Raw genomic sequence first — 27,689 nt, 5'->3', positions numbered from 1 at the left:
TCAACTCTATCTCAATTAAAAAATAAGAATTAAAAACACCTAAATTCTGTTTCAGGTGTGCCTTTGAATTCTGTACCAAGGGAATGTATTACTTATTCAAAAACTACAACTAAAAAAAATTAGGGTACAGATTGTTTAAATGTTCCCTTGAAAGTAGGTGGTGGGGAGGGATAGTCAGGGATTTGGGGATTGACATGTACACACTGCCATATTTAAAATGGATAACCAACAAGGACCTACTGTAGAGCACAGGGAACTCTGTTCAATATTCTGTAACAACCTAAATGGGAAAAGAATTTGAAAAAGAATAGGTACATATATATGTATACCTGAATCACTTTGTTGTACACCTGAAATTAACACAAAATTGTTAATCAACTATACTCCAATATAAAATTAAAAGTTTAAAAAAAAAAAGTAGGTAGAGGGGATGTAGGGCTCTGCCTCCACTATGAAGAAAGGCAGCCATAGTGTGGATAAAAGGACCCTGGGGTAGCAGGCAGTAGTCCCTGGATTCTAATACCAGATCCCCCCTGACTAGTGTGGATCACTAGCCAGTGATTTCTCCACCCAGCTTCAATTAAATCAACCATCAAATGAGGATGAACACATTTCTACCATTAGACTATGAGATGAAAGGAAGCCCTTGCCTTTCTTCTCTGATGAATTCCTACTCATCCCTGAAACATTAATTCAAACATCACCTCCTCCATGAAGCCTTCCTATACTTTCCTGACCAGATGAAGTTAGTGGCTCCATCCTCTGGGTTTCAAGTGAAAGGTCTCTAGCATTGCCCCTACTTCTTTCAGTTTCTCCCAGAGCTAGAAAGTTGTCTTTGAAGCTTCCAGGGGGCTACCCTTTCACAATTAGGAGTTCAATAAATACTTGCTTAATGAACGGTAAATGAATGATACATGTTTCCTTGTCTGCATTTGTATATGTAACGTGATTCTGCAAAGAATGTAACACATGAAGTATCTTTCCATTAACAAATGGCCTTGGGATGTAAAATCATCAACAATACAACTACTATCCTTTTTCTTTTTCTTTTTTTTTTTTTTCTGTCAAAAAGTTTCAATTCCATTGGGGTATCTTTTCTATAAGAAAATATTTAACAAGTCGGCGGTGGGGCAGAGCTCCTTATACCTTACAAGCCTTGTTTTCCTCTTTAGCTAATACCTGGCTCTTTAAAATGCCTTAAAATGCTCAACAGACGTTTGCTAAAAGAATGAGTTATCGTTTTTTGTTTGTTTTTGTTTTTGCCGTATGCGGGCCTCTCACTGCTGTGGCCTCTCCTGTTGCGGCGCACAGGCTCCGGACGCGCAAGCTCAGCGGCCATGGCTCACGGGCCCAGCCGCTCCGCGGCATGTGGGATCTTCCCGGACCGGGGCACGAACCCGTCCCCTGCACTGGCAGGCGGACTCCCAACCACTGCGCCACCAGGGAAGCCCCGAGTTATCGTTTTAAAGCTTTAAATGATCCAAGACAAACTCAAGCCTTCACGGGCTCTTTCCAAGACTGGTAGAAATATTTTCGGGGGATTCAGACGAGGAAAATAAGTAAACGTGGATAATAAAAGACACTCCTGTATAGTTACAGGCGGGTTAGTTTGGCTTTTTTCAAAATTTTCCTTCATAAAAACACCAAGAGATCCGAAATCTGGGGTAATTTTCGGGGTTCCCTCCCTCCTTCCTCTCCGCTTCTCTGTGCTTTCTAAACTGCCCGTGGAGCACTGCCTTGCCACAGCGAGGTTTCCATTCTGCGGCCCTGGGAGCCTAGTCCGGCAGGAACGCTGAGAAAGCTCCCGAGCAGCCTTGCTCCGGGCGCCGGGACCTTTCAGCCAGCGGAAAAGAAGCACCTGAGTCCCGGCCTACCAGCTCGGCCACGCGACGGCATACGCCAACCCGGACGGTAAGTCTACTGGGACCTGACGACACTGGAACGCGGCGCCCCGGGCGTGGGCGCAGCAGAGCATAATAGCTGACGTACCGCCACACCGCGAGGCCCGGCGGAGAGGCGGAAGTTGAGGGTGCTGACGCAGCTGGGGGAACTTTGGCTCTACGGCACCTTCCTGTCCGCGACTCCGCCCCCGCCAGAGGGGCTAGGTTCCGGAATTCAAGATGGAGTCGCTGAGTCGAGCTGGGCAAGAGATGAGCCTAGCGGCCTTGAAGCAACACGACCCCTACATCACCAGCATCGCAGACCTCACGGGCCAGGTCGCACTGTACACCTTCTGCCCCAAGGCCAACCAGTGGGTGAGTGCAGCCTGGCCGTTGAAGTCGCCTGCCCGGCCGCCGCCTCTTAAAGGGGCCGCGCGGACCGTCCTGGGTGGGGGCCGATGAGGGAGGCCAGGGCGGCAGGGGCGAGGCCAAGGACTGGAGAAGAGTCCGGCTGGCGCCTGAGGGGTGTCGGCGGAGCCGGAGATTGGGCGAGAGGAGCGAGAGAAGTAGGTCCAAACATCCGGGGGAAAAGCTGATAGAGGGGAGGGTTGGAAGAGGATCAGTCCCATGGGGTCCGGTTCGAGGATGTGGGTGACTTGCCTTTTTTGCAGGTGTGTTAGAGGATATGAGACCGGTGGAGTCATAAAGATGCCTGAAAGATTGTGTTTGAAGCTTTGAGGGTTATTAGATAAAGTATATATACATAATCTATAAAATAAACACTCCTCTCCCCCCAATAGACACATAAATAAGGGCTCCCTTCTCAGAGGTCATTTGGATTTAGAGCTTGAAATCCAGTTAGTTTCAATTCTTGGAAGAGAGGGGTTGGGGATAAGTCCCGCATTTATCGAACTACACTGTATTTCCAGAGTTTGGAAAAGATTTCAAGGCGCTTAGGAAAATGACTTCCATGTTAATTGGACTACCTTGAAACCTTTGGAAAAGAGACCCTGTGTCTGTTCCAGCTATGCTGCTGGTGATGTCACCTCTGAATGCTCCCATCAGACTAAGTACTTTTTGTCTTTTTTGCACGGGATAGGATCCGAAAAGTTGCATTCAGTTTGTTCACTGACTTGTTAGCCCGTTTGAAGCTTCATCCGTTGTTTAAATAACATAATTAGGGAATTTCCTGGCGGTCCAGTGGTTAGGACTCCGCACTTCCGCTGCAGGGTGCCCGGGTTCGATCCCTGGTCGGGGAACTAAGATCCCACAAGCCGCGCAAGTGGCCAAATAAATAAAGATAACATAATTTCCCTTAAAAAAAAATTGAACCTTCTTGATTAACTCATTCAGCTATATAGGCTTTACCTAGAAAATAATCCGTAAATGTTTGTTGGATCGAATTAATGATTGACGTTAACGTTTCAGTAAGAATTGAAATCTTTATACTAACAAAACTGAAAGATTATTATCGTAGTATGTCCTTTACAACATAGTGCAGATACATAGGTTATAGTTAATTAGTAATTTTGTGAAAAATCATTTGGCATTTATAAACAGTTAATTTAGATAGTTTTCAAAGTCATCTTGCTTTACTTTATCTTCTTTCCTTCACCTCCTGTAAGAGAAGGAGGTATGGGAAGCTAAAGAGAACAAAATTATAGACTTTTTTTTAAAGCGTGGCTGTTTTAGACATTGCTTTAGTTTGAATCGTTCTGAATCATTTTTCATTTCTTGCTCTATGTATGAATTTTTGTAATATGGATTGCAGACAGATGGTGAAGATTTGGGGCATGGACTTATTATTTGGGGCATGGACTTAGGCTTTTATTTCTAGTTTGTCACAGACTTCCAATATTTTGGAATTTTAATTGTGTTGTTCTCCTTTAAATATGAAATACAAACTATAATAACCTGAACTGAAAAATAAGCTGCCATTATTCATGTGGGTCATGGCACATGGAGCATAACCAAAGTCTCTTCTCTCATTGTTATTTTACAATGAGTTGTAACTTTGCACAGTGGTTTATTTGGGCAAGTTTTCTTTCATTGTGAAACAGTTGATTACCAATTTCTTGCACTAATAAAGTTTGAAAGGCAAGAAAAAGCCTCTGAATTTTTAGTAAGGAAAAGTTTCATTATGATGTTTAAGCTAGGGCAGTACTTCTGGAAGAAATCAAGATGGTAAATATTTTTTTAAATTATTTTTTCATCCCAGCAAATTCAGTTTTATATGGCTAACATTTAAGTTTGCTAAGTTTGTTGATTACATTAAACCATTTAGGTCCTATCTGGGCTGTGAACTGTAGACTAATGGGGTTTTTTTTTTTTTTTTGCTTTTTTAAAAACATTGTAACTGTGTGGTTTTGTTTTGTTTTGGTTGCAGTACGCGGGCCTCTCACAGTTGTGGCCTCTCCCGTTGCGGAGCACAGGCTCCGGACGCGCAGGCTCAGCGGCCATGGCTCACGGGCCCAGCCACTCCGCGGCATCTGGGATCTTCCCGGAGCGGAGCACGAGCCCGTGTCCCCTGCATCGGCAGGCGGACTCTCAACCACTGCGCCACCAGGGAAGCCCCTGTAACTGTGTTTAAAACCTAAATACGCTCTTGTCACAGCAAATGAAAGATGATGAGTTGCACTTTGTTAATCAAAACATTTACTTTAAGCTAAAAAAAAGTAATTATTTGTAAGACCTATAAGAATTACACTAAGACAGAGTATAGTTTTAATATTCATGATTCAACACAGTTTTAAAAATAACAAACTAATTGTTTGACAGTAACTCTTAACTAAATTTGCTACAAAATTTGCTACTCATAAAAATGTACCAAAATCCCCCAATGATGAAACAAAGTGTCCTATAAGAAAAAAAAAATTTTTCCCGTACTAACTTTGATAAACTTTAAAGATGAAGAAATTGCTGTATACAGGACCTTGGCTTTAAAATTAAGAAATTTGGCTAAAACATTTTAGTTTTAAAAAGTGAAAGCTAATTCTAGAATTTTTCTCCTTTAAATTTTAAAAAAGGAAAGGGAAATTGCTGCAGATACAGGCGTGTTGCTGGATAGAACATTGCATATCAGTTAATACACATCAATAGAATAGAAAGGATACAAAAGAAACTGGTAATAGTCTGTGGAGAAGACCTACTTGACCTGTTCAAAGTGATTAATTTTAAAATAAATAAGTTAATCTTAAACATGAAGTATTTCTTCTCCATTGGGACTACTTGGGGTTAGATTATGGGGAAAAAAACTAATTGTCTCATTGTCTGTTATAGGAGAAGACTGATATAGAAGGGACCTTATTTGTATATCGAAGGTAAGCTTTTTAAAAAATTTTTTTTTTAATTTTTTTTTTATTTGATGGTGAACGGTGTCATATGGTGTGATTCAACCCTATTGTATATTTGTCTTTGGAACCTTCCTGCTTGACCCTTCAAGTATTCATCCATCCCTTGCTGTGAGATCCTTACCAAGTAATGTCCTTTCTTTCACACTTCCTGTGATTCAGAATCAAACAGAACTAGAATTTATTTAGGAACCTAGCAAAATGGAAAACATTTTCTAGTAATGAATGAGTCTAAAGCAGTTGCCTTTCTCCCTCCCCCCATATTAAGAAAAATAGAATACATTGAGAAAAATAGTTGAGAAAAAGAGAATAGATGGACTAGCTGTTGTGTGATTACTAAACAAAAAGTTATCGTCTAAGACTCTGGTTCTGTCCCCTTTCCAACTACCCCCAAAAGTTTTGGATTGTGTCATTGTCTGTAGTAATATGTATTTTTAGTTTGAGGGTCCTTTAGAAAGCCTAGATTATTCATAATTGCACATTTTTTATTTTTAACTTTTCTGAGAATTATCGTCTTAAAACATGATTTAAAAAAAACATGACTGGTTTGTAAATGCAGCTTGTGTTTTGTTCGGCAACTTTCTTGGCCTAAAGACAACTGACAGGGTATGTTAGTCATTGGAGTTCCTTGTTTTCCTGGATCCCTCTTAAGTCTTGCTCTGACTGAGGTAGGTTCCTTCCCTTGATTTCTAAAGCTTAGGGAACTCAGCAGGAGTTATTACTGATACCTGGTTCTTTTCCTATGTGTGTGTATTGTGAGTTACCTTTTATGGATTGCCTTTCTCCATTTCTCCACTGATGGTTATTAACAAGAATTTGTCAAATATTCTTCTAAATTTTGCTGTACAACTTTGAGATCTTATCTAAAAATACTGATCTTTTTCTTCCTTTAAATATATATGCTTTGATGTTACTTTTTATTTTTTGACATTTTGTTTGCTCTTATTCATCTTTCTCCTTAAAAAAAAAAACCTTTACCCTTCACCTACTTCATTAGTCTTCATTAGCAATATAAATATCTAGAAGCTCTTCAACTGTTGTTAGAATGTTGGTACTTGGAAAGTGCTTTGCTGGCCTTATTGTTACAGTAGAGTACAGATCCACCGGTTATAGAAGATGAAATTTAGTTTAGTGAGTGACTTGATTTAATGAAATTTATGGAGGCTTACACAGTATTGATTCTAATAAAAGGAGACCAGAGAAACTCTATTTGGGAAATGTGAGAACATTTTATATACTTTGGATAAATATATACCAGGATGTCAGAATGTCGATTTGGAGAGACCTTAGTATAAAAGAAGCCTGGATTTGGAATCAGAAAACCTAAAGGATTCAGCGAAACAAGCGTATACAGAGAAACAAGTGAGAAACCGTAAAGTGTTGTATACGAGAAATATCTAAAGGATCGTATGCTGAATCATCCTGATATGAGAACCAAGGGTGTTTCTTATTGTAGGATTCGAAGCATTTTCTTTGTAACTCAGGTTTTTCCATAGTTCTCACATTTGATGTAAGAAAAATCATTGTAATGGTGGGCAATAATTATAACTAATCCTGCAACATATTTAAAATAAATTATATTTTTATTGAGCATATGTTTATTAAACATATACTATATGTCTGTCTTGGGACATATCTACAAAAATGACAACCTTATTTGCATGGAACTTACAGTTTAGTGGAGAAGGACAATAAATACAAAAAATAATAAGTGGTATGGAAAAAGAGAGAGGAGGATTAGAGGTATTGAGTTTGGGAGCATTAAAAAGGGTAGTACTCTAGTAGGCCTCAGTGAGAACAGGACAGTTTACCAAAGGTTTGTGGGAAATGGGATAACTCTAGATTCTGGGCCAGTGGCCCAGGCAGAGGTCTTTAGGTGGAAACATACCTGTAGGAAGAATGGCAAGGAGCCCAGTGTGACTGGAGCAGGAGGAACAAGGGAAGAGGCGTAGGAGATGAAGTCAAGGGGGCGCACATCACCTGAGGCCTTGGTGGCCTTAGATAGGACCTTGGTCTTTACTCTGAGGGACTGAGAAAGCTTCTAAGAGGAGGAGGGGTATGATCTGACTTAGATTTTTTTGTTTACAATTTTAAGTGCTAATAATATTATATAATGCAATATTGTATTCATTCTTTAAAATGGAAATAAAGAGGTAGATAACACTTCTGCAAATTGAACAATGACAACAGATTTTTTTTCTTCTATTAAATCTAAGGTCAGCTTCACCTTACCATGGTTTTACCATTGTGAATCGACTGAATATGCACAATCTAGTTGAACCAGTGAATAAAGACTTGGAATTTCAGCTCCATGAACCATTTCTACTATATAGAAATGCAAGCTGTGAGTATCTATCTGTTAATTACAGTGCATATGTTTGCAGTTAAAATTGAGTGATTTTAATTTCTGTCTGCACATTATTCTTGGAAATTAAAGGTACAATAAAAAATATGGTCTATACTCTTGTGGTTATAAATGAGTCTCTTAGTAAGATCAGAGCTTTTAAATTGAGCTTCTAAAATTGAAACACTCTTTTGTATATGGTAACTTATTACATTATTTTAGTTAACTATACTATTCCATATAATAGCATTACATTATATTCCTATTGTTTGTTCTCTGAAAATAAGTTTCACCCTTTGTTTTTGTTGTAACATGTATTATTGGCTGCCCACGCCCCTGAGCAACACAACTTAGTTTAAGAGACACAGGACAGATACTGATATTTCTGTCCACAAAGAAAGTACTATCTTTGCCCTGATTGTGGTATTTTTCTTTTTTTTTTTTTTTTTTTTTTTTGCGGTACGCGGGCCTCTCACTGCTGTGGCCTCTCACGTTGCGGAGCACAGGCTCCGGACACACAGGCCCCGCGGCCATGGCTCGCGGGCCCAGCCGCTCCGCGGCATGTGGGATCCTCCGGGATCGGGGCACGAACCCGTGTCCCCTGCATCGGCAGGCGGACGCTCAACCACTGCGCCACCAGGGAGGCCCTGTGGTATTTTTCGATCTGTTTATTTAGCTGAGTATCTGTTGGGTAAAAGTGCTGGGCCAAGAGCTATTGTACTTTAATGTTAATAATATAATAACCTATGGGGTAGGCAGGCAGTTAAATCAGCTGAGACTCTGAGGTGAGTGGCAGCTATTCAGTTGAAGAGTGAGGATTGTAACCCTTTTTTCTGCTTCCTAGTCCAGGGTCCTTTCAGGCATTTTATAGACTCTAAAAATGGTTGGGTGTGGTCAGCAAAGCTAGAGTGGCCCTTTCAAGAAGGAAAGCACTAAAAAGTATACCTGGTTCCTGTACTTCAGCATGGGTATTGAAGGTATGAGTGTTTGAGGATAGAATACAGGCGGTTTGTTTGGCATTTGGTAGGGATATCAAAACTGGTTACGGTGGTAAGGTGATTGTGCTGTAACCATCATCTAAGGAGATTGCTGGAGGTAACTTTGCTCCTTAAGTAAAAGTTTGAATTTCACTTGACTGGGAGGTAACTGGTATTGGGGGAATGTCTTCAGTATAAAATGTAAAAAACTACTAGAAATTATGCATCTTTTCATTCCCTGAGTGAGAAATGACAAGGTCTGTGTTGAAGCTAGAAACCCCAAATTCTTCTCTGTAGCTCACTTTTAAGCAAAATAAAATCTGTCTCTTGACTTTTCAGTAAACTATTTGTCCAGATAATTACCTCTCTTAGATGGTTTGAATGGATTTATTTAAACTAATGTTACAGTAGAATTACTTCAAATAGCTGTTTTCTTTATGCTGACCATTCTGTTAAAGGGGAAATTCTGCAAAGTAACACAGATCCAATTTTTTTAAGGAAAATTGGTTTAATTCTGCTTTTTATTACCTGAAAATTTAATCTAGCTATTGCCTCTAAGAAAAGTTTGATTAGTAAAGTAGTCAGTAGGGGAAATTATGAGAGGCCCATGGACTTGATTACCATTTAGCATAAGCCTGAAGTGAATCTCATTATATTTCTTTAACAAGTAAAGTCTCCTGTGAAGTTGAAAGTGCAAGATAACACAAATATAAGTGAACCATGATTAACCAAAATTTTTTTAAATTTATTTTTATTGGAGTATCGTTGATTTACAATGTTGTGTTGATAAAACAAAATTTAACTAATCGGAGCCTAAAATATCTGGAAATATTTCTATAGTCCATGTGTGGAAGAAATGAAAGCAAATTGTAAAAAAAACAAGCTAATGTTAGGTTTTATTTTGTGAAAATCTAGTAAATTTCTCATGTGTTACTTGGGATCAATACTATAACTTTAATGGCACTATAGTGTCATAGATTGATTTGCTGTAATGATAAGACCTTAAATCGTCAGGGGTGTTTTTTATATTAATTAGAATATTCTTGAGGGAAAAAGTGCACTACTGCTTTTTATTTTAGAAAGATTTTCAACAAGAGGTTGAAACAAAGGTTTCCTTAGTTAAACAGAAGACTCACTTAACCAGGTTGTTCCCTTCCTCCGTTAACTGAGGCACTGAATCATCTCAAGGGCCTTACAATTTCTGATATTGCTAATTAGAAATTCAAGAGCACATCAGTTTGCTTTCAGACCAGAGAAAAGCCTGAAAAGGTCAAGCACAATACTGTGGATATATTAGAAACAGTCCAGAGGAGGAGCTTGGGGAAAGTATTTAAAGGAATAGCTGTATCGGGGAGAAGTGACAAAGGCAGCAGCATAAAGTGATTCTGGGAGGGTTAAGGCCTCTCTTGAGTATATGTTTTGTCTACCTAGTCTTAAAAGTAAAAAGTAGTCTTGTTAGGTCAGCAAGCTATTGAGTTGTTTAGGGATTGTTCTTTAAATAAAAAGTTAATTAGTGTCTGATTGTGTATACAGGTAATTGTACATGATTCTGTAGCTGCTCTTCTGTTGTTTTCTTTTGGAAAATACCACCAAGACACCTGACCCATTTTACTCAAGTTACACCCTCAGATCTAGCCTCTTCCACTTAAATCAATTTTTAGAGTTGAGAGAATATTGAGCTATAACTTTTTCCAGTTCTAAATTGTTTGTTTTGCTTTATATTATTTTTTTTTAGTGGTTTTTCTTGTTTGTTTGTTTTGGCCGTGCTGTGCGGCTTGTGGGATCTTAGTTCCCCGACCAGGGATTGAATCCCGGCCCACAGCAGTGAAAGCGCAGAGTCCTAACCACTGGACCACCAGGGAATTCCCTAGGTTTTCTTTATACACTCCCCACCCATCCTAGAGAAAGGTGAAATCTTACAGAGGAAATGCTTATGCCCTCCAGAAGCTTAGCTTTGGCGATTCTCTTGAACCTTTTGGAAGCAGTATATTTTTGTATACTGTGCAAGGACTTTGGGCAGCCACAAGACCCCAATGAGGGTTGTGGAGACTGCAGATTCTGTAGTTATTAAGCAAAAATGATGTTCCCAGCACCTTATTTCTGATTCCCAACTTACAGATGAGGAAACAAGAGTCCCAGAGAAGTTAAGAAATTTGCTCAAGAGTCACAAAGGTTATAAGTGACAGGTAGAAGTCAAATCTAGGTCTGTTGAGCTTCAAAACCAATGTTCTTTCTACTCTGCTACAACAATAAAATTACTTCATCAATCCACATTCTAGAGCAGTGCTATCCAACAGAACTCTGTGATGATGGAAAGATTCCATATGGGTACTGTCTCATATAGCAATCGCCAGCCAGCCACATGTGACTGTTGAGCACTTGAAGTGTGGCTGGTGTGGCCAAGAAAAAAATTTTTTTAAGTTTATTTAATTTAATCAATCTGCATTTAAATAGCCATATGAGACCAGTGGCTACCATATTGGACAACAGAGGTCTAAAGCATGGATCCATGCAGAAACACACCCTTTTGTTATGCCATACCTGAACTGAACAAGCACTTGGGAAGCTTTAGATTAGATTTTTATGCCTCTCATTTAGTAATTCCTTTTTAAAACTTACAAATGATTTCTAGATACAAAGGCTGCAGAAGATATCCCTGAGGGTGGCTTTGCCATGGTAACACTCTTCTGTGTGGAATTTAGTTTGCAGACAAGAATTCTATTCTAGGCTTTGCCATTTTACCAACTGTAACCTTGGATGAATCACTTATACTACTGATCTGACCTGCTTATCTTAAGAGAGCACCATATATGTAAAGGTTTTCTGTCAGGCACTTACAAATATAAAATATTATAGACTTTGTCTCCATCTTGGACTTAAGCCAAATGATCTTATTAGTGGAAGATTCATAAAGACTTTAATATTAGCCAGGCTCTCTTATAACCTAGGCCCATAGTGTGCTTCTTTCCATCCCTTCTGATTAGCACCATGACAAGCTGGGAACTCTGTTTACCTTTACAAATATTACGTTCAAATGTTGTAAGGGCAATTACTAGATAGCCTGAGGTATGATAAGTTGAAAATATATAAATATATGTTAAAGATGAGAAATCTTAGAGGCTACAAATTTTTTAGAACTTTGATCAGTGGGTCATGGTGTGCTGGAACACACAGCCCCCTCCTGGCTAAAATTTTGTAGGATAATGTAATGCTGTTTTAATCTGTGGACACATCTCCCTTAAAAACATTTATGATAGTTTTCATTTCATCTGTGATTAGTTGAAAAATCATAATTCTTTTGCTGTGTAAACATATGCATTACTACCAATCTGCTGATCTTCTGTTTTCATTTGTGAACAGAATCCATTTTACTAACTGTATTATAAAACCATTCTTTGCGAACTCTGAATTTCGAGGAGTTATGGCATAGGCACATCAAAGAAAAACTCCTGTCCAGCAATATGATGTCAAAAAATCTTCCTCCTATAAACTCTTAGAAATGCTATATAAAATATTAAATGCATAGTATAGCCTGAAAGGGAATGGGGGCATTTTAATGGGTCAGCATCAAAGTGAAAACTGAAAGCCGAAGTGGGAAGCTTGTGTGCTGACACCAGCTGCCAGCTGGTTATAGGGTTCTTGGGGATAGGGAACGTTCCTTAACATAAGGACCCCATTATAACTACATGGGATCAGGAGACAAGACCTTGACCCCTCATGAGGTGGCTCATTGGAGCTGAGACGTACATACCAATGTTCACCCAGGTGCCCTAATGAGTTATATATTAATAAATTAGAAGGATATCAGGGATATCCCCACAAACCTAGGGAGATGACAGGCAAGCTAATCTACCTCAATCTAGGCTATGAGTTAGAGGGAAAATGTCTCCCCTGAAAATTGTAACCATGAACTCTCATACAGATTTGAGATTCAAGTTATATCATTCATTTGGTATAATTTCTTACCTAGGCCAAAAAATTAACATAAAATTGATCATCAACTCTTGAGTACTCTAGAAATCTGGCAAAAGCAAATACAAAACTTTTCTGCAGAGAAATATTCTTAATCCAGATTGCCCAGGCATCTTATTGACAAGCCTCGTGGTCCAAAATTACTATATATACAAAGAAATAATTCAGTCAGTAAAAGTTACAATAAAACAAACAGCCAACCCTTCACAGAAACTTTGGGTAATGAAATGATCAGATAGAGACTTTAATGGATATGAATATCCAATGTAGATTATAAAATAAAATGATAGGTAGATTTGAAAAATAACCAAGTAAAACATCTAGAAATTAAAATTTTAGTTACTGAAATAAACTCTCTACCTGGACTCAACAGTTATTTTCTAACAACTGAAAAGAGAATTGGGGAACTGGAAGAGACATCTGAGAAAATTATCCAGGATGCATTCCAGAAAGGGGGAAAATGGAAAATTTGAAAGAGAGGATAGGATTGGAAAGTCTTAGAAAGTTTAACATATGACAGAGAAGAATTTCAGAATGATAAAATATAGAAAGAGGTAATATTTGAAGAGATTATGACTGAGAATTTTCCAGAATCCATGAAAGACAGAAGTCTCAGATTTAGGCAGTAAAATAAGGCCCCAAGCAAAATAAATAGAAATAAATACACACCTGGACAGATGGTAAAACATCAAAGGCAAAGACAGAAGCAACCAAGCTTGAGACTGATTATTTACAAAGAGCACCAGTTTGACAGCATATTTAATTGCAGCTACTGATTTTGAAAGAGGAATAATATATGCAGAGTACTGAGGAAAAAACAAACAATTCAGTAATTCAAGAGAGCAAAATAAAGACATTTTTCAACAAAAACAGAACCGTTGTCTCCCCAGACCCTTGTTGTATACACTTCCAAAGCAATACTGTCCAGTATGGTAGCCACTAGTCACATGTGGCTATTGAACACTTCAAATGTGCCTAGTACAACTGAGTTTTTAATTGTAAATTAATTGTTAATTTAGTTTAATTAATTTAATTTTACCAGTGTAATTCTAAAGGCTATAGTTCAGAAATAAGGAAATTGAACACAGAAGTAATGAGATTTAAGCAACAACAATAATGAGCAAAGAAAAGAAGGTATATCAAAATAAGCATTGACTGTATAAAACAATAAAATGACTAGTTTGAGTAGAGGTATTAAAAAGGTGAAGCAAAAATACTAGACAGCAATAATATAAGATAAAAGCTTTCCAAACCTAAAGCATCCCAAGACTGAGGAGAGGGTAAATAAATTGATGAACAACAGACTTTTAAGTCAAGTGATTACCCAAAAGATTCAGGGTAATCACTGCAGAACAAAAAAAATAGGATGTCTTGATTTTAAGCCAGTATAAATCAAGATAGGAAAAACGTAAATAGAAACCATGGGAAATAGCCCAGTTATAATAAAATGGCAGAAATAAGTAAATCAGTATTTAGAACAAATGTTAAGTGCTTGCCAGTTAAAAGAGATTCTGAGATTGGATAAAGATACAGAATTTGCCAAAAATGCTGTTTTCAAAAAACTGAAAACTCAAAAACCAGGAAAGGTTGAAAGTAAAGGGATAGAATTATATATATTAGGTAACTATTAACCAAACAAGGCTGATGTAACTATGTAAATCACACATGATAGATTCTAAGGTAAGAAACATCATCAGGAATAAAAGTTACCACATAATGACAAAAGGAGTAAATAACCTGCAAGATAAAACAATTCCAAACTGGTATTACCTTGTATTAATATTTGTCAGAATTACATATCAAATGTTTAAAATCCATAATTATAATGGGAGAGTTAAACAGGCCACCTCAGTAATTGACAGATAAGGCAGATAATTTAATAAGGTTATGGGATATTTAAACAACACAGTTAGGCTTGATCTAATGGACATATAAAGAACCCTGCTTCTAGCAGTTCAAGAATTTGCATTTTTTTCAAGTCTATATAGAATTTTATTTTAAAAATACCATATGTAGGCTACCCAGCCACAGAAGTTATAGAGGAAAAAATAAATCTTTAAGTTGAAGGAAAATATAGATGAGTAGAAATTAATTGCAGAAAGTAGGAATTGCAATAGAACAGTAGAGCAAATCAACAAAACAAAAAACTCTCCCCTATAACTTGATTGATCCAACAACAACAACAAAAAAAGAGTAAGGAGAGGCATAATAGGCAATACTAGTAATAATATATACTGTATATATATAGCAGCTAAAGATAGAGAATAAAATAAGAAACCATTGCAAAGAACTTTTTAAAAATAAGAAACCACTATGAAGAACTTTCTGCCTGTAAATTTAAAACTTGGATTATATGGACAGTTTCCTGGAAAAAACACAGTGTAACAAAACTTAGTCAGGAATAAATGGACTCAATAAAATAACTGGGTCAGTAGTTTAAAGTCTCTTCCATCACATCTTAAAAAATGCTGAGAAGAATGTTCTGTCCGGTTCAGTAAATGGTACTAGAGTAGCTCTCCATATAGCAACCGGCCTCTGAAAAAGCATCCATAGCATCTGTACATTTCTGATCTTATCACAGGACACTTATCTCCACAGTGAGAAAATTGTGCTTCTATTATCCAATCTTCCTTCAAGCATTTGGTGAGCACCTGCTACAAGCAACATACCTCACTAAGTATGTTTCTCTTAGAAGGTTCTTTCCCCAAGATCAATGTCAGGGGTGCTTTGATTTCCACTTCTGTGGGTATCTCTCAGGGTGAACGTGGTAACCTGGAATCTGTTCTTTATATGTATGCGTGCGTGTGTGTGTGTGTATGACTTAATTATGACATGCCCCAAGGCCATTTTGTAAGGCAGGTTCTGAGCAGTTTCTTTAAATCCAAAATTTGGTATGTGAATCAACAAAAAAGTGAAAGCAAGCAAAACTGGTTTTTCTTTGTTACAGCTAGACAGTCTACAGTATAACCTGGTTAATTGAAAATATTAAGATAAAGGTTTGTGGTACCACTAAGCTCTGTAAAATCTATTCTAGCATTTAATGATTTTCTTTTGCAAAAACTATTTATTTTGTCCTTTACTTTGTTTTTAAATAAACAAGGTGATTATTTAATTCAGATGCACATCTTAATTCATTAATGTTTATTAAATATCTTTTGCTAAGCATTTTACCACACGGTATATCATTTTGATTAACAGTATTGCGTACTTTTAAAGAATTTTATGTATGTTTCTTGTTCTGAGATTCTGTTTTATTTTCTGAGAAAATTATAAGCAGAAGTCTTTAAATTGTGTTAGAACTTGTAATGTCAGAACTCTGCCTTTCTGGTAAAGGTCAAGATTCTTAAAGAAATATGCTACTATATTAATCCCAGTGCTGTGCATATTTATTCCTGAAACAACCCTGTTAATTAGTGGTAAAAATTAATGATTTAAGATCTGTGATTTGAGACTTACCAGTTGCCAATTTGAATGATTAAGCTCGTTACAGTGAAAATGTGATCCACCGGAGAGATTGTGAGGGTATTTACGTGTTGTTTTTCCTGGTCATTTTTAACAGCAATACTGATTCATGAATTAGAAGTATACAGTCTAGATTTTCTCTTCTCACACCTAACTTTGTTCTGTCCTTAGACAAGTTTGTGGTGGCGGTTTTAGCCAAAAGAGAAGTGATTATCTTACTTTGTGTGCATGTTAGACTTGACATCTTTTTACTGAACGATAATCATCTTAACAAGGACAACTCCATGTTTCCTCCACCCAACACCTTAAGGCATGGATCTCCCACTGAATGCCACTTTTCATTTTAAAATGTTTTCTATAATCCAGAAGTACTTTTGAAAAAAATCAACAAAGCTTCACTCTGTAACCAGCTTAACAACAACAACAGATCACCATAACAAAACAATTGAATATAAAAATATTATTGCTATTTAATATTTTTAAGAACTTACCTCCAAAAACCTGTGCGAAGTACCCCTTCGTTTCCGCTTCACTTGTAACTTTTCCTTTATATCGGGCATCAGTCTCTTGATATAGAGCATTTTTAATTAAAATTAGATCACTAGAAAAAGCAGGGAGATTCATTTCCATAGCGTTGAAAAAGTAGCTGCCAAATGGAAAGTTTTAGTAGGAGAAATACTGTAGTGTGTGTTTGTGTTTCTTGGTCTCTGCTTGTCCTTTCTCAGTTCAAGGGCAAGACTCGGAACAGTAGAGATGCTAGGTGGCTGCTGGCATTTGGCACAAATCTTCAGACTTAAAGCACAGTGCAGGAAATTTCCTTGCAAGATAAGTTTACAATTTGTCAACTCAGAAAATGTGAGTTCTACCTCGAGACTGAAAGAGGAATTTATAAACAGTTTTTAAAGTTACACAGTTCATTCTTTGTGATCTTTGAATCCAGCACACTGCTTCTTACTTAGCCTGAAGAAAGGCAGGCAGTCTTCCCCCATCAGCAGCAGCTGCTGTGGTTGGTATGATTCTGCAATCAGTGAAAGAAGAAGGATCTGTGGCGCTGCATTAGTCTGGCCTTCTGAACCAAGATAAAGAGCCTTGCTGTTGCCACCTTTGTAGATTGAAGAGGTAAAAACACTATGAAAACAGTGACTTAGACTCTAAGGCTGATCTGGTGACACTGTTAGGTCAGACATATCAAAAATCTTTAATGCTTCCTGTCATAGGCCACCACTTAGTATTCTTGTAGAGCTCCATCAGGTACCTTCTTGTTAACTTCATGAGCCTGTGAATGTGTCAGAATTTCCAAAGCAGATTCTTTTCATTATGCCTAATTAATTACTGGCTTCCCCCCCTGCCCAAAGTAGTGTTGTCAGGGGAAAAGCAATTTTTATCATTTTTTTATTATAGTGTAATCTTAATTGTAAAGATTTTAAAAGTTAACCATGTATGCTCCACTTATTTCTTTTAGGTAATTAATGTTTTCTCTTTCAAGAACTCAAAAAGGAAAGCAACAATTACTTATAGCTAAGTGGCAGAAACTTCTTACTATGTGTTGTATAGGTTTTCACCTTGTGTTAATATAGGGAAGCACACTGTGGAGGTGAAAAATTGAAACAGAGTAACCACTTGTCCAGGAAGATTTGAAGCCACTCTGGAGTGGGCAGAATAAACCTGAAGACAGCCCTCTGACATTCAGTCCCCCGGAGGGTCCAGGCAGATCTGAGCTACTTGCAAAGTCACTGCTGCTAGGCATGCTCAACTTTTTCTTTTTGTTAGAGGAAGGCATAGGATAAGCATTTGCTACCAACATTTTAAAAATTAGGGCATTTGGGCTTCCCTGGTGGCGCAGCAGTTAAGAATCCCTCTGCCAGTGTAGAGGACACGGGTTCGAGCCCTGGTCCGGGAAGATCCCACATGCCGCGGAGCAACTAAGCCCATGCACCACAACTACTGAGCCTGCGCTCTAGAGCCCATGAACCACAACTGCTGAGCCCACAAGCCACAACTACTGAAGCCCGTGTGCCTAGAGCCTGGGCTCCGCAACAAGAGAAGCCACTGCAATGAGAAGCCTGCGCACCGCAACGAAGAGTAGCCCCTGCTCGCCGCAGCTAGAGAAAGCCTGCGTTCAGCAACAGAGAATCAACGCAGCCAAAAATAAATAAATAAAATAAATTTTAAAAAAAATTGGGGGTACTTTACACACACATATCTGGAGTTCTACCTTTTCTTCTTATGATAAAATGGCATGTATGGCCACACAGCACCTGCATTCCTGCAAGCACTAACAGTCAGCAGAGCGCTGGGTAGGGCCTGCTCACCAGAGCTTCGCTGATCCCATCACACCCTGAGGTCTCTTATACCACCTTCGGCATTTGCCTTACAACCCTGGTTTGGATAATCTCTTAGTAAATTAGTAGAAAAACATGTAGGAGAGAAGTTAGAGAAAGGAGAAAAAAGAAATTCCCCCTTTTCTTACACCACTGTCTGACCTGTTTCCCAAACCCCTAAGTGTAGATTTTTAGGAGCCCAGAAAACAGGAACTTGGCTGCATGGAAGCCAAGGGCCATGCTTCCCACCCTTTGTTGTCCCTTATGATACATAAAAATGATAATATAGATTTGTGTGGGACACTGGGGTGAATAGACCACTAATGGGGGTTGGATGAATCCAACATTTTGGCACATCCATAATCACTTGCAGCTCAGGGGAAGCTCTGCCTTAGGGAGTGGCAAGTACTGTGTGGCAATAGTGGCGATAAGTCCTGACAGCAGAGGTGAAACCCTAGTGTGATTCGCTGTTTTATTCAGGGTTGCCCATCATTAAAGAATAAAAAGTTTATAAATAGGAATCATCGGGCTTCCCTGGTGGCGCAGTGGTTGAGAGTCCGCCTGCCGATGGAGGGGACACAGGTTCGTGCCCCGGCCCGGGAAGATCCCACATGCTGCAGAGCAGCTGGGCCCGTGAGCCATGGCCGCTGAGCCTGCACGTCCGGAGCCTGTGCACCGCAACGGGAGAGGCCACAACAGTGAGAGGCCCATGTACCGAAAAAAAAAAAAATAGGAATCATCAGTTGTGATATTTTGGGGTTTATTTTCCTAGTCCCCAAAAACATTCAGTGGTCATTTCATGTGTCTGAATCCTATACTGAAATTACAGTGTTAAAAGGGACTATGGAAGCAGTATTGCTGGTAAATACTTTGGACTTGATTTAATTTAGAGAGGGGAACCAAACTTAGAAACAAACCAAAGAGCTTGCAGAATAGCATTTTTAATTTCCTGGCCTAAGTCTTTTAATCAGTGTTTACTAAATGGACATTATAATTTAAATTTTAGAAGGTGTGCTCTTTCTCTGCCATGTTAGTGTTCAGTGGCGTTTTAATATGTGTGTTCTTTTGTCCAAAAAAGGTAAGCTGCTGACGTAACCCAGTTACACTTACCAGCCATACTTATAGATTCATAGCATTGCCTCACCTGCCTGTTTGCCACCTACCACAGTCTCCAGTCGTAATCCCAGGTCCGCAGTCTTTGGCTCCATACCCCTTTTCGCGCGCGCGCGTGTGTGCATGTGTGCGTGTGTGTGTGTGCGTGCGTGTGTGTGTGTGCATGCGTGTGTGTGTGTGTGTGTGTGTGTGTGTGTGTGTCACCTCGGAGACTTTCTCTTCTCTCTCTTTCCCAACCTTTTGATACTGATAAGGAGCCACCAGGCTTATTCTTGTCTTAAAGGAAATGATCTGTCAAGGCATTTGCTTTTTCACTTGTCAGGGCAGGCTTATGTCTGTATCATCACCATTCTTAACAGTACTTTTATAATCAGAAGGGTCTTCCTCATTCTAGGGTAAATATTTTTGGTTATGTTGAAAGTACATTTTCTTGTTTTTGTTCCCCGGTCTAGGGGATCTTTGTGGGTGTCGTCTTCATAAATTTTATAATAATTTTATAACTCAATGCCAAAAAGCTTTATCAAACCCCTTTTTCTGCTTGGCACCATACTGAGAAAATCTTCAGCCTCCTCACATCCTTTTAGAAAGTAGATCAGATCTAAATAATAAATGAATAAAAAGACAACGTGCATGAGAGTGATTCCCAGCTCTGTTTTTGTGACAGTTCACAGAATCTCTAGAAGTCTCAAGGGATTTTTTAAAGGCTCCAAATTAATTTGGGTTTCCTTGATCTTGTGTGTGCCATATGCCACTGCAGATGAGAAGCAAAATGAGGTATAACATCAAATCATAATTGGCTCCTGGATCTTCAGACAGGACTCTGCAGGGAAATGGATGTCTTGCCCTTCAGCTTTTTAAAATTTATCAATATTAAATAATCCAATAACTTTAATCTTTGTCGATTGTATTTTTCATACTTTCAAAAGAAAAGGGCTGTCACTTGAAAAGCAATGGAGAGCTTCCCTGGTGGCTCAGTGGTTAAGAATCCGCCTGCCAATGCAGGGGACACGGGTTCGAGCCCTGATCTGGGAAGATCCCACATGCCGCAGAGCAACTAAGCCCATGCGCCACAACTACTGAGCCTGTGCTCCAGAGCCCGTGAGCCACAACTACTGAGCTCACGTGCCTAGAGCCCGTGCTCTGCAACAAGAGAAGCCACCACAATGAGAAGCCCATGCACCACAGCTAGAGAAAGCCCGCACACAGCAACAAAGACCCAATGCAGCCAAAAATAAATAAACTAAATAAAATTTTTTAAGTTATAAAAAGAAAAAAGCAATGGAAATGTTTACTTTTGAATATACTTTTCTGCACTTTGCTATTTTTTATGGAAGTACAACATAAAGGTATTTAAATGTCCTGTCACACCCCCTAACTCTTCAGTAACAGCATGACTTACTTGGGACAATGGTTAACAGCCATGATATGTGGTGGGTGTCCAATAACTAAATAATTTGCTTTCATATTGAGAAAAGCCACTTACAAAACAGGATGCCATTATTATTTACCATAGCAAAATTATACAGTATTGCCAAATCCCTAAATCCTCTGTGGTATAATTAATCAAGATGTTTCAGCAAGCAAATTGTTGGCAAAATGTGTTGGGCCTTAGAGTGTAAGTTCTCTTGAGGGAAGAATACTTAGCTTTGGTTTAGAGACAAGGTCTTCCATGGTTTTAGCTATCTGGTGAACTTGTCTGTCTTTCCTCACCAGTGACAGTGACAGGCTTAGTGGCAGGTCCCTGGGCCTCCTTGCCAGTTGCATGCACTGAGCATTTGATATGTTGGCAGACAGAGCTGATTCTTTGATGCGTGTCTGAACCTCTACAGGTCTGCTTTTGGCAGAATCGAGTGTGACTCTTATCCTTTACCCATTAAGCTATCATTATGGCTTCCTTATCTTTATTTCTTCTACAGCATGCCTTTGAAAGTGTTTGGCTCTTTTTTGGCGTTTACTTGATAATGTACAAGTGTGGAAAGTGTGCATCTTATTTCTAAATTATAGTGTATTTCTTCAAAGGAAAGGGGGTAGGGCTTAAGTAAAGATTTGTCAAAGTAAGTTGACAGCTCAGGTGGACTTACTTTGATTATTGATATGGAATTCTTTCTTAAGAGTTTGGTTTGCAAATCTCCTATGAAAACATACTTAAATGCCTCTGCTTAGCCCCGAGAAATATTGTGTGTTCCTCTCTGAGCCTGATGTATTGCATATCATCCTTTTTTCTCATCACTCTAAGTTGTATGGGGTGTCTATTAGAGAAATATTGGCATCTTTTGTATTTGGCCTCTTGTATTTTGTGTGTTCTTTAGCCAAGGTCAGATGAGGCATATTTAGAGAAAGCTAGTTGTGTGTGATTGCCATATATGAAGTCTTTTCAGAACCCCAATCCAATTTACTCTATGTTGGAGCAATTTTTAGCTGCAAGGAACATAACTAAGAGCCTGTGGTAGATAATGCTTAGCAATTATCTCCTCTGTAACAAGGTTGCTTCTGTGCTTCTTCCATTGGGATGTCAAAGGTAAGTTTAATCTGTCGACTTACATCATGTAAAATATTCCAGAATTATCTATTATTCAAGGATGTTAACTCTGTTTGAAGCATTGGTAGTATTTTGAAGCTCTGTGAACAGAAGAGGGGTGATGAAAATGGATTCCAAACACAGGGAACTATTCACAGCAGGCTGACGGCTCAGAAAACAAAAGCAAGCCTGGGCTGCCTCATGGTAGGACACATGGTCAGATGTGGGGTCAGAGAAACCCCCTTGTGAACGGAATAGGGAAAAAAAAAAAATCCATGTTCATGATCTTCATTGATTAAAATGAAACCATTCACTGGGATGGTGTTTTATCTCACTCTACAATGGCAATAAAAAAGCCTATTAAACTTTTATTTCCATTGAAAAGAAACTGTTAAAGTTGTGATTGGCCATGACGTCTTTTATAGAATGTAATGACCTTAATTCAGGGTGAAACAAAAAATTCGCCGTTAAAATAGCTTTCAGTTGGGCTTCCCTGGTGGTGCAGTGGTTGAGTGTCCGCCTGCCGATGCAACGGGAGAGGCCACAACAGTGAGAGGCCCGTGTACTGCAAAAAAACAAAACAAAACAAAACAAAAAAAAACAGTGGCTTTCTAAATGAATGTGTATTGGTAATATCAATATATGTTCATGTGTATTGATGAAATTCAAATCGTAGTTATAAAAAAGGATTTTTAATTTAGTTTCTTGTGCTAGCATTTATATCCTATATTCTGTCAGTCTTTTAGTGTATAATTTTTAACTTATTCAATTATTTATACTTTATTCTTTTATGTGTTCCTTTAGTCTTCAAGCATAATTGAAGCTCATTAACTTTTTTGTTTCTACAAAATATTTTACGTTATTTCAACTAATGAGGCATTGGGTGTATGGTGGCAGGATTATTGGCCTAGGAATGAGAAGACCTGAGTTCCAGTTATAAGGCTATTTTTCTCTGATTTATTAATGTCATGTAGTCTTTCCATGAGCTACAGTTTTCCATCCATAAGCATATATAATGAGACTAATGATCCAAACAAAATGGCATAGGTTTGTCTTTCTTTGCTTCTACCCTGTTAAGTACAACTATAAAAACCAGAAGTAACCCAAAAGACAATCAGGAAAACTCTGAACAGTAGAAGGAGGAAGATGATCTGGTGCAGGACCCAGAACTCAAAGAAAAACACAACAGCATGTTGTCTTACAACCCTCCCGCCCAACAGAAGAAGGGGACCCAGGCCTGGTGTTTCTTGACCTCCAGTGTAGCAAAGGAGGGTGCCCCAGTTAGGCTCATTCCTCTCCCAGATCAAATGGGAGTCCTGCCAACAATACCAGGTGAGCCCAGCAAAACTGGCAGGAAGGATTGGAAGCCCTACTGACAATAAGTGGCCACTGGGGTAATATGTTCCCTCCTTTTCATGAAGGTGTGGGAGCAGGGGAGGAATCACATCACAACCAGCCTGGCCTGGGAAGCAGTCTTCATCTCTGAAGGTCCGAGGCTCACCACTAAAGGCATACCAGATGGCCTAGCCATGGGAAACTTCTCTCACCCCTTCAAGCAACACTGCCTGGGAGTCTACTAAATTCCCACCTCAAGAAATTAGGAAAAGAAGAACAAAATAAAATAACTCAAAGCATACAGAAGTAAGGAAAGAACAAAGATGAGAACAGAAAAATCAGTGACATTGAAAAGATGAAAATAGAGAAAAACCAATGAAACAAAAAGTTGGTTCTTTGAGGGCTTCCCTGGTGGCGCAGTGGTTGAGAGTCCGCCTGCCGATGCAGGGGACGCAGGTTCGTACCCCGGTCCAGGAAGATCCCACATGCCGCGGAGCGGCTGGGCCCGTGAGCCATGGCCGCTGAGCCTGCGTGTCTGGAGCCTGTGCTCAGCAACGGGAGAGGCCACAATAGTGAGAGGCCTGCGTACCACAAAAAAAAAAAAAAAAAAAAAAAAAAAAGTTCTTTGAAAAAGTCAATAAAATTGATAAACCTTTAGTAATGACTAACAAAAGCAAAAACACGATACAGATTAGCAATATCAGGAATGAAACAGTGGACGTTGTTACCCCAAAACTGGGTTTGCCTCTTGGTGGGTGTTGAGCCAAAAGACAAAACCAAGCCAAAGATCAGTAGAAGGAAGGATTTATTTTTTTTGTTTTTGTTTTTTTTGGGGTTTTTTTGTTTTTTGCGGTACGCAGGCCTCTCACTGTTCTGTCCTCTCCCGTTGCGGGGCACAGGCTCTGGACACTCAGGCTCAGCGACCATGGCTCACGGGCCCAGCCGCTCTGCGGCATGTGGGATCTTCCCGGACCCGGGCACGAACCCGTGTCCCCTGCATTGGCAGGCGGACTCTCAACCACTGCGCCACCAGGGAAGCCCGGAAGGATTTGTTATTACTTGCAGCAATTAAGAACTGCTGGGCTTTTCCAAAGCAGGGTTTCCCAGAACAGCAAAATTAGGGGAGTTTTAAGCTAAGGATACATGCATATTCATGAAAGGGCTTGAGTGGTCCACAGAGTCCAAGCTTCTCGTTGATTGAAGTCATGCATATTCATGAAGGGGCTTGAGTGGTCCACAGAGTCCAAGCTTCTATAGTTGATTGAGGGTCAGAAAAGGTCAACATCATCACTCCTTAGGTTTCAGTTGATCTGGTGGTTGAGCTTTTCAGGCTAGTCTTACCATTGAAACAGAACAGGGAATCTAAGACTGATATGTTATCTTTGTTATTGTTACTTCTCTTGCCTGATAATAGTTTGTTTCTGCATTCTTTTGTTCCCTTAAGATCATCAGTTACTGGGACCTGTTCAGGGGCAAGCATGGTGGCCAGGCTTAGATCACAAAATGTCTTAGGCCAAAAATGGCTTCTCTTCTGTCAAGAAAGCTGTGCCTGGTTCTCTTTCTCCTGGGACCTCCTACCGTATCTGCTTACAATGTCACTACACATCCTCTGTAATAAGAGAATGCTATTAACTCTATACTCTTAAACTTGACAACTTAGAAGAAATGGACCAATTCCTTGAAAACAACAAACTGCAAAACTCAACCGAGATAAAATAGATAACATGTGTAGTCCTATAGCCATGAAAGAAATTGAAACCATAATTTTAAAGCTCTCGAAAAAGAAATCTCCAGGCCCAGATAGTTCTACTGGAGAATTCAAAGAAAAATTAACACTAATTTTACACAGTTTGTTCCAGAAAACAGAAAAGGAAGGAACTCTTCTCAGCTGATTGTGTAAGACCAGTATTTACTCTAATACCCAAACAAGACAAAGATAGTACAAAAAAAAAGAAAACCACAGACCACTATCTCTCATGAACTTAGATGAAAAAAATCCTTAACCAAATATTAGTAAAGCCAACAATATATAGAAAAGAAATATAAATTATGCCCAAATGGGCCTTATTCCAAATCTGCAAAGCTGGTTCAATATTAAAAATCAGTCACTCTAATCCACCATATCATAAGTGAAAGGCTGAATGTTTTCCCTCTAAGATTGAGAACAAGACAAGGATATCCATTGTCATCACTGCTATTCAACATAGCACTAGAAGATCTAGCCACTGCAATAAGGTGAAAAAGAAAAAAGAAGAGGGCTACAGATTGGAAAAGAAGAAATAAAACTGTCTCTATTCACAAATGACATGATTGTCTATGTATAAACTCCTAGAACTAATAAGTGAGTTTGGTAAGGTGTGAGGATACAAGATCAACACACAAAAATCAATCAGACTTCTACATACTAACAATGAACCTGTGGAAACCCAAGTTAAAAACAATACCATTGGGCCTCCCTGGTGGCGCAAGTGGTTGAGAGTCCGCCTGCCGATGCAGGGGATACGGGTTCGTGCCCCGGTCTGGGAGGATCCCATATGCCGCGGAGCGGCTGGGCCCGTGAGCCATGGCCGCTGAGCCTGCGCGTCCGGAGCCTGCGCGTCCGGAGCCTGTGCTCCGCAACGGGGGAGGCCACAACAGTGAGAGGCCCGCATACCGAAAAAAAAAAAAAAAAAAAAAAAACAATACCATTCATAATCTCTACAAAGAAAATTAAGTACTTAGGGTAAACATAACAAAAAATATACAGGGTATGTGTGCTGAAAATTACAAAATGAAAGAAATCAAAACCTAAATAAATGGAGAGATGTGCTATATTTGTGCATTGAAGGACTTGACATACTAAAGATGTCACCTCTTCCCAAGTCCTGTCAAAATCCCAGCAAGGATTTTTTTAGGCATAGACAAACTTATTCTAGAATTTATATGGAAAGACACAGACCCTAGAAGCTAAAACAGTCTTGGAAAAAGAAGCATAAAGTGGGAGGAATTATTCTTCCCAATATTAAAGCCTATATATAGCTGCAGTAATCAAGATGATGTGATATTGGTAGAGGGATAAACAAATAAATAGGACAGAATAAAGAATCCAGAAATAGACACATACAAATATGCCCAACTGATATTTGACAGAGGTACAAAAGGTATCTCAATAGAAGAGAGCATTTTCAACAAATAATACTGTAACAGTTGCACCAGAAAGAAAAAAAAGAACCTTAACCTAAACCTTTCTTTTCCCCAAAAAACTTCAGAATGGATCACCATTTTAAATGTAAAACTATAAACCCTTTAGGGAAAAAACACAGGATAAAAAATTTTTTTAAATTTATTTATTTTATTTATTTTACCTTTGGCTGCTTTGGGTCTTCATTGCTGCGTGCAGGCGTTCTCTAAATAGCAGGGCCTACTCTTCATTGCAGTGCATGGGCGTCTTATCGCAGTGGCTTCTCGTTGCAGGGCACTGTCTCTAGGCGCTCAGGCTTCAGTAGTTGTGGCTCACGGGCTCTAGACCGGAGGCTCAGTAGTTGGGGTGCACGGGCTTAGTTGCTCCGCAGCATGTGGGATCTTCCTGGACCAGGGCTGGAAACCTTGTCCCCTGCACTGGCAAGGCAGATTCTTAACCGCTGCACCACCAGGGAAGCCCAGGATAAAATTTTGAATCTAGGGGTCAGCAAAGAGTTTTTAGACTTGACATCAAAAGCATAATCCATAAAAGGAAAAACTCATAAATTGCACCTTGTCAGAATTAAAAACCTTTGCTCTGGAAGGACCTTGTGAAGAGGATGAAAAAAAACTACAGACAAAGGAGAAAATATTTTCAAACCACAAGTCTGACAAAGGACTGGTATATTGAATATATGAAGAACTCTCAACGGTTTAAAAAACAATCCAGTGGGTCAAAAGACATAAACAGACATTTGACTAAAGAGAATATACAGATGACACGCAGATGAAAAGACGTTCAGTAACGTTAGCCATTAGGGAAATGTAAATTAAAACCACCATGAGTTACCACTATGCACCTATCAGAATGCATAAAGTTAAAAATAGAACAACAAATGCTGGCAAGGATGCAGAGAGACTAGAAGTGTCATCCACTGGAAAACTGGAAAACAGTTTAACAGTTTCTCTTTAAAAACATGCAACTACTGTGGCTCAGTAACTGTACTTTTGGACATTTAACCCAGAAAAATGAAAACTTAGGTTCACAAAAACCTATACCCGAACATAGCAGCTTTATGCATAATGGCCAAAAACTGGGAACACTCCAGATGTCCTTCAGTGGATAAATGGTTAAATAAACTAGTACATCCATACCATGAAATACTATTCAGCAAAAAATGGGAACAAACTATTGATGCAAGCAACAACTTTGATGAATATCCAGAGAATTATGTTGAGACAGAAAAGTCAGTTGCAA

General features: G+C 39.0%; 1 protein-coding gene across 3 annotated transcripts in view; it reads left to right on the top strand.

Annotated features, from left to right (window-relative positions):
* Window positions 1-2,100: 2,100 nt before the first annotated feature.
* The window catches only part of DCP1A (decapping mRNA 1A), a 61,043-nt gene continuing 35,454 nt past the window's right edge, over window positions 2,101-27,689 (top strand). For 2 of the 3 annotated variants that reach the window (XM_060109798.1, XM_060109796.1), the window contains exons 1-3: window positions 2,101-2,255; window positions 5,160-5,200; window positions 7,447-7,574. In XM_060109798.1, the coding sequence (XP_059965781.1) occupies window positions 2,121-2,255; window positions 5,160-5,200; window positions 7,447-7,574 (304 nt within the window). In that variant the 5' untranslated portion in view covers window positions 2,101-2,120. Of the gene's footprint in view, window positions 2,256-2,323; window positions 2,447-5,159; window positions 5,201-7,446; window positions 7,575-27,689 lie in introns of those variants that run through there. The other variant, XM_060109797.1, reaches the window with a different exon arrangement.

The sequence above is a fragment of the Mesoplodon densirostris genome, chromosome 10, assembly GCF_025265405.1.
Source record: "Mesoplodon densirostris isolate mMesDen1 chromosome 10, mMesDen1 primary haplotype, whole genome shotgun sequence".
NCBI lineage: Eukaryota > Metazoa > Chordata > Mammalia > Artiodactyla > Ziphiidae > Mesoplodon > Mesoplodon densirostris.
The sequence above is the reverse complement of the archived record's forward strand: the minus strand, read 5'-3'. Positions and strand labels throughout refer to the sequence as shown.